This window comes from Sphaeroforma arctica (assembly GCF_001186125.1).
Source record: "Sphaeroforma arctica JP610 unplaced genomic scaffold supercont1.24, whole genome shotgun sequence".
Taxonomy (NCBI): domain Eukaryota; class Ichthyosporea; order Ichthyophonida; genus Sphaeroforma; species Sphaeroforma arctica.
Window position 1 is genome coordinate 121,210 of NW_014040534.1, and position 7,188 is coordinate 128,397.

At 42.6% G+C, this 7,188-nt stretch overlaps 3 protein-coding genes across 3 annotated transcripts in view; 1 reads left to right on the top strand and 2 right to left on the bottom strand.

Annotated features, from left to right (window-relative positions):
* Positions 1-246, bottom strand: part of SARC_00702 (hypothetical protein) — a 6,300-nt gene extending 6,054 nt beyond the window's left edge. The window contains exon 1 of the mRNA XM_014305601.1: positions 75-246. Within this exon, the coding sequence (XP_014161076.1) occupies positions 75-203 (129 nt within the window). The 5' untranslated portion in view covers positions 204-246. The remainder of the gene's footprint in view (positions 1-74) is intronic.
* Positions 247-1,432: 1,186 nt separating this feature from the next.
* SARC_00703 (hypothetical protein) lies at positions 1,433-5,698 on the bottom strand. The gene is made up of 5 exons (XM_014305602.1): positions 4,268-5,698; positions 3,330-3,396; positions 2,883-2,980; positions 2,112-2,265; positions 1,433-1,622 (listed from the first exon to the last, which is right to left on the bottom strand). The coding sequence occupies exons 1-5, from the start codon at positions 5,408-5,410 to the stop codon at positions 1,489-1,491; spliced, it is 1,596 nt and encodes a 531-aa protein (XP_014161077.1). The 5' UTR covers positions 5,411-5,698; the 3' UTR covers positions 1,433-1,488.
* A 522-nt stretch (positions 5,699-6,220) lies between these two features.
* On the top strand, positions 6,221-6,835 carry SARC_00704 (hypothetical protein; the record flags this gene model as incomplete). Its single annotated transcript, XM_014305603.1, has 2 exons — positions 6,221-6,735; positions 6,779-6,835. The coding sequence occupies exons 1-2, from the start codon at positions 6,370-6,372 to the stop codon at positions 6,833-6,835; spliced, it is 423 nt and encodes a 140-aa protein (XP_014161078.1). The 5' UTR covers positions 6,221-6,369.
* Positions 6,836-7,188: the final 353 nt, after the last annotated feature.

Here is a 7,188-nt window from a genome sequence, read left to right on the forward strand (position 1 = left end):
ATATAAATAAATAGATTAAAAGTATTAAAGCTACACATTAGTTGTTTTCTCTAACTACATTCACTAGACAATACTTTTTCCGACGCCCATTTGTCATGAGGACTCGGTTCTAGGGGACACTTGCGGACATGCTTCGCATGGATTGGATGTGTGATAACGCATATTAGCGCTGCCAACGCGAGCAACATTCGGTGTACGACCATCACGGATCGGCGTACATCGAGCAGTTAATTATGTCTATCTGCCTTATCATTTCGATCTCATTCTGAAAATGTATTTCTATTTTATATATATTCACCGAGGAGTCATCAGTGCTTCGCAAGTTTCGCCACTGTTCAACGATAGTCGTAAGTAGGGTTTCCAGGGTTCGTGGCTCACTCTATAGGAGGCTATGTGGGTATAGTTGTATTCACAACTATGTACAAATCGCATCTAGCGAGGCGAAGATGTTGGTTGCACCCGTAATAACCTATATCAAGCCAAACTAGTAGCAGATAGCGGGTAGTAGCATATATACCAGGTTCCTTTGCACCTGACATACTGTATGGCAATTGCTCGTATGCCTTTCAACGCTGTACAGGCTCATTCACGGTTGATTCAGGCGGTGAACATGGGCACCATATGAACCATTCCACTTGAACTGCTCGCAAACAGTATGTGCCATTAGTAATATAGCCACGTGATAAAGTCATCCTCAGATATCAGCTTCTACCCGACGGATACGCACACACGCTGTACAGCATCAATTTTACCGTACGACTGAATTGATGACGCTTTGTTCAGAGCTAATGCGATGCAGTATCATTTGACATCCATTTCCAGTGCCAAAATAAACTTGAAGCCAAATTGAAGCGACTGCCACTGTGCAGAACCAGAAATTTATAGAAGCGCTCAGCACTTCACGATATATGTAAGTGAACCCTGCTTAAATACCATCAGTCCTCACTAGGTGCGCATATCGACAGAGGACCTACCCCATTTGACCTAACACTCGTGGTCTACTCCTTTGTTTTTTGAAAAGGTAGTCTATGAGCTGACAAGTAAAAATTGCACTGACGAGATTTCGCAACTATCGTCGCCTTAGTAACGATGCCTTAAATATGATGCAAGGAATGATCTCTATGGTCGGCAGCCCTAAAATGCACGAAGTTGCATTAATCTACTTTAGAACACAGAAACATACATACACCTTTGTAGATGTCTTCTGACAGCTGGTACATACTAGCGCATATTGGCACGTTGTTCGTACCTAGTAGGTCAAGTCGGCTTGTGGTATGTATATCGCCGACATATCAAGCGCAAAACCACTTTATCGCTAACTGACGAGATTAATTTGCCGAGTTCATTAACGATCATTTTGTCAAAACCTGAGTGTTCTACACCGGTCTACTTATGTTAGTATGCGGTACTGTTATGGTGGCAGAGCCCCTGTCTGACGGTCACGCTGATTAATCAGCCTAAATTTTATTCAAAGTTTGGCAGGTAATTTCATAAGATATGTAGCCAATCTGGATCACTACTGTGCTGTACCACACCACTGCCGCCCACTGTAGTCTCCCAAACGTCGTAACCTTCAGCTCGCAGAGCCGAGTTCATCTGTGCAATCGCGGCCCCGTCAGTACCTGCGATATCAGAGATACATGGGTTAAGTATATATTTATAAAATGGGAACTCTCTATATATATATATTTATGATGTCAAGGCGTATTCAGTGATTTACGTGGTATCCTGCAGAGAGATTTCTACGAGTAACTCAGTTGTATAGTACTGAGTGTTCCGTTGGGAAGTCAAATGTGAACACTGATATGTCACGATACACTATCCGACTCGTTACCCAAAGAACTATCGATAACTCATAGACTCCCTACTCACGTGCTTCTGATCAGTTCGACTACCCAACTCATAGTCACCCTTTACTCCATAGACATACACAATTCGAAATATACAAGTTCAACCAATTCACAAATACACACAAACACAGAAAGATGTAAACTGTCTAATTTAGAAGGCTATGTAAACCAGTATATAAATAGCACTTCACTATATTTTGTGCCATTGTCCGTCTCGTCCTTGTCGTGCACACAACCGTTGTGTGCGGCCAGAGCACATACCTGATGGGATCAGAGTCATCGTACATCCACCTCCACCGGCACCCGTGAGTTTAGTGTGGAAGCCGAGTTGTCTCGTTATTTCGACTACATTAGATATAGAGGGGTGGCCCACACCCACTGATTGCAGCAAGCCTTGATTGAGGTCTACAAGACACTGGAAATGAACAGGCACATATGTTGGTTACTACACCTGGAGAACAACCTTAATCTAATCAAAGTGAAAACACCGTGCCATACCCAAGTCAATACATTGAGGTAGAATGGATACGAATTTGCGGCATACACAGAAGATATGGCGACGGCAGCCACTGAGAGGGCTATACAATTTAGCATCTATTCAACACGAATAGTCATGAAAATTGCATGTTGCAGTGTATAGGTACACTATGAGGATATGTCCACAAAGGTATAGATGCAGAGAGCATTAAATATTACGAAGGTAGCACTGGTAAAGTATATGTACGTAGCATGTATGGAGGCACAGTGGGATGTACCGCGATGCAAATGGCGTATACACACACAAATATACATATACATACATACACACACACATATATATACATATTCATATACATACACACACATATATATATATATATAATACCAGTCACCAGCCTACAGAACAATGCCAAATTTCATAAAAAAAAGTACCTGCGACGAAGTATCAGAAAGCCAGCCCAAATAAAGATATATTGGTTGGGCGCGTAGAAAGTACACCCACGCTCTTTCACAGCGAATTATATGCACGCGATTCTCTCATATCTCACATACCTCGAGCTCCGAAAAGAGTTGCGAGACTACTGCCGTTGCATTGACCTTCAGCAAGGTCTGTAGTATATCCAAGGCTTTCAAACTGATGTTCTCCACAGCTGAAAAGTGCGTGATCGCAACATACTTTAGTGGTGTTGATAAAAATAGAATGTATATACATTATGCAGTAAAACAGGCAAATGTAATTTTATAGGGTCAGATATACAAAGTCCTGCTCTACCAAGCTGCCGACTGAGTGAATGTATCGGAGTATTGTGCGAGGAAAGCACACTCGCATGCTCTTGTGATATTAAAAACCTCAGTATTGACAATATCGTTGACACGTACATTATTCCGTCCACACTTATCACTAGGAACGATGTCTTGAAATGGCCACGAATTTAGCACCATGATGTTGACAAAAGACTATGATTGCGCATGAAGAAGCATATATGCGGACAAACTTACCGATGAGTATGGGATCCACGACAGAAGGCAATAGATCCCTCCTTCTCCGAACTTCGGCAACTAATAACTGTGGAAATAAGATTGAAAAAAATGCATATCTAAATTAAAATTGACTCTTCTTGCGAGAAAGAATATCCGCTAGGCCTACCTAGTTGAGATTCGCGACAAAGCACAATACATATGTGCCTATATTTGTGATAGCCGATCGTGGGGAACCAAATACCGGCATGTGCCATATGTCGCAAAGAGCAACCCACCATATCAATAGAAAGACGACAAATAGAGCCTTCCCCGGGCAGCAAAACCCCGGCCTTTAGTAGAAACGGTTGGGCGGTTTCAGGTTCGTGTGACACAATGACTCGCACAGTTTAAAGCATGCACAAATGATCATAGATTTACTTGTACACTTCCACATCGATGGTACTCTCGAGGGATAACAATATCAACACAAATGTGAACGCGTCGTGTGCTCAGACAGGCACATGCCGAGGCAGTCGTGTGTTTCAGTACGTGTGGTTGCTCCAAAATCTCTTAGCGAGTGTAAGCAGAGAAAATTCTCAGCTCATTTTAATAGTATTAAATCTAACGATACGAGAGAAATATTTGCGCCCCCTCTGTAATCCAATTAATATACGCGCACAGATATTGACTCCGTATGCTACTCTTTGACGTAGATATGAAGTCGTAGAATCGTGTACTATCTTATAAGAATAAAAAAGCATAACCACATTGTTGACCAACACAAGCAAAGCATGCCTCGTCCACGTAGTCAAAAGTACCGATATTTACAAAGAACAACTCGACGATTTCAGCTATGAGAGAAATTGTTTCCGAGTTTGGGAGGTCAATATAATTTACTAGTGCTAATGGTTATTTCATATCTCAATCGGACAACCCAAGAGTGCACATCATGCACAACCATGTCTTAAGAAACTCACCTTTGTACTTCGGGGCACCATGGTATTCGTCAGATATATTTTCAGCTTGGGCATATCCACATTTTGCATGGGCGCGCCTCTTTGAAACCTAATTGCCGATCCGTAGCAACTGACTGTATTGTCAATACCAGAGGGTAATCCGTGTATAATGCACTCTGCCGCGAAAGCCCACACATTGATGATCTCTTGCTCTTCGCTCGACCAGGCGATAATCGCGGGTTCGCTTTGCATCTCATTTGCAAGCTTCTTATCACCCGTCTCACCACAATCATTGTCTTGAGAGTTCCGTGTATTGCTATCGACTATTTTGACATCCTTTGTATCGTCTTCGATTTCATGTTCCATATCCATGCTGCACAGGTTTCGTATTTGACCACCACTTGCTAGCATAGCGGCAGCTAGTGCAACAGAGAACGCCGCGGACGATCCAAGACCCGCACCAATTGGTAGCTGCGACTTTACATGAGCATGCATGACCCTCATTTTCCTACAGCGCGTATTATCTCTTACCAAATCTATGTTAGCTGATATATCGGTATTGGGGTGTGTATCTATTTCTGTTCGGACATCTGTATTCCTTTCCGTTGACGTGTTGTTGTTTGGCTGTGTTTGTGCAGCTGTGTGCTTCGAACACGAACCCGTACATATATATAAGTACAAGAACACCGCAGCGGCTACTAGCGCTGTGGGGCACACTGACTCACCACCAATTGTGTCGTGTACAAATTGTGTAATGTGTTCTATATCAGCTGCGAGCGGCTTTCCGCATTCTTCTAGACGTACATCAATTAGTAAACTAAGGTCTTTTACTTCTTGTATGCTCCACTTTACGTCCAGGTCCTGTACATCCTTGGTGCTGAACCGTATCGTATCCCTATCAACCTGCACTAAACCCCCTTGGTCTCCAATACTGTCATCATGTTCTAAGCTATCATGCGAGCTCTCCACGTTATATTCATTTATCTTCACTGCTGTTCTCAATCCTAGTCCGGCAGCCACGGCGGCCTTCCCATGCACTACCGCATGCTCACCGAAAAGGATAAGTTTTCCTGGTGCAGAGGTGGTAATGGACCTATGCATAATAGTTGACTCCGCTATAGGGTCCGGTCTGCTGATAGTGGGTGCAGTGATTGCAGTCAGCATAACTAATTCTAAACTACAGAATATGGTGTGAGAGACCAGTTCACACTGTGTTTAAAAAACACTTTTAGTTTAGTTTGTAAATTTAAATCTTATCGGTATGTATGTCTTTTCTGTGTTATATGCGACTATTCTATCCACCTAATGGTCCGTCTTATGCTTTAAAATGTAATACACTCGACTAGTCACTCTAGTGATGATAATCGACTTTTAAGGAAGCAATCTATACATAAACGAGCAATTCTCAAGTCTTATCTCCTGAAGGATACTTCCTTCCTCACAAAAGTCGACTTCGAAATTTCAAAAAGTACACATTGTACACTTCTTCATTTAGGCCAGTGAGAGCAGAGAACAATGAACATCCCCCACTGATAGATCCACCATCAACATCATTGTTGAACGCCGAATGGAACACTTTTAAAAAAAGTAAAAATGTCGACGACCCATCAACGGTGTGAATGTGATCGGTCATCGGTGTCATTATATATTATCGAACGATCAATATGACCGACCAATCGGATCTGCGATGATGTACTACCTTTTTTTAGAAAACAAATTTCTTTCCAAACAAATTAAAAAACCTAGTTGTCAGTATGGCACTAAACATAGTTTTTTGAGATAAGATATAAACCCCAAAAACATAAAATAACCCTCTCGTCATCATTCTTCACTCCACCGCATCAGTCACAGACTCCCAGCGTTCACTCTCCTCTGGCCCGCCACTTTCGGTTCTTGGTTGAAGTGAAGGCTCTGGAGTCTATTTATGTGTATGCACGTCAGGACTCAGGAAGTATATATTTATATATGTATGTACATATTTACACGCTACCTATATTATCCTTAGCATTGCAAGGTCATCTTCCTGTGAAAATACCCCGGTAACTGGGACCAATACACTGGTATCCTGATATAAACAGCTTGGCCTGCCCTCACAAGTGGCGCAGTTATTCACGGTTGCTGACATGTCCAATCCAGCAGCGCTCAAAGCTGCCGCGCTCGCAGCGGCAAAGCTCAACGAGCGCTTAGCGGCAAAAGGACTTACTAATGTCAAACCACACTCTAATGTGAAACTTCCTGCATCTGTGCAAGCAAGCTCAGCCTCCTCATCGCTTATGCGTGATATAGAGGTGAACAACGTACCTGCTATGATACGCTTAGAAGTTACACGCCAAGCGTTCCATAACCAATTGCAGAGCGAGTTTGGAGTCAGTGTGTGTACTAAAGGAAGGTATTGCGAACCCGGTACATCCTTGCCTGATAATGAAAGACCCTTATATCTCTCTCTGTGGGCCACCGAACCAGAGTCGCTGACAAAAGCTGTGGCAAAAGTTACAGAGAAATTAAATTCGGATGCTGGCTACACCCACCCAGTTAATGGGACACACACAACTACTTCCGGTGGAAGCACTGCTTTCCCAACACCTGTGACGGTGACTGTGCCTACCGGGCCTACGGCAGGACATACACCATCTGCACATGTTCATGTATGTATTGTATTGTTGTCTCCAACACCTGCTCGTCTTTTGTGGTCAGCTTTCTCGCATTGATTTTAATAGTGTAGTGTTTGGCTTTCATACATAAGAGTACAAAACGCGAACAGATACAGCGATTTCATTGTGTGGTATGTGTATACTATTCTACAGGATCCCGCACATAGTCACCAATACACATACATACATACGTGCATATACATACATATTCTTGTATAAATATACATACAAGCACTTATTATATATATATGTATATATATATAGACAGACAGACAGACAGACAGAAACGCA

Bases quoted from the DNA above. Each gene is read 5' to 3' on its own strand.
- SARC_00703 (XM_014305602.1), bottom strand. From the start codon at position 5,410: ATGCTGACTGCAATCACTGCACCCACTATCAGCAGACCGGACCCTATA. The intron at 2,981-3,329 runs GTAAGTTTGTCC...CGCACTTTTCAG, and splicing joins CGTGGATCCCATACTCATCG to CTGTGGAGAACATCAGTTTG. The intron at 2,266-2,882 runs GTATGTGAGATA...GTTCATTTCCAG, and splicing joins AACTCTTTTCGGAGCTCGAG to TGTCTTGTAGACCTCAATCA.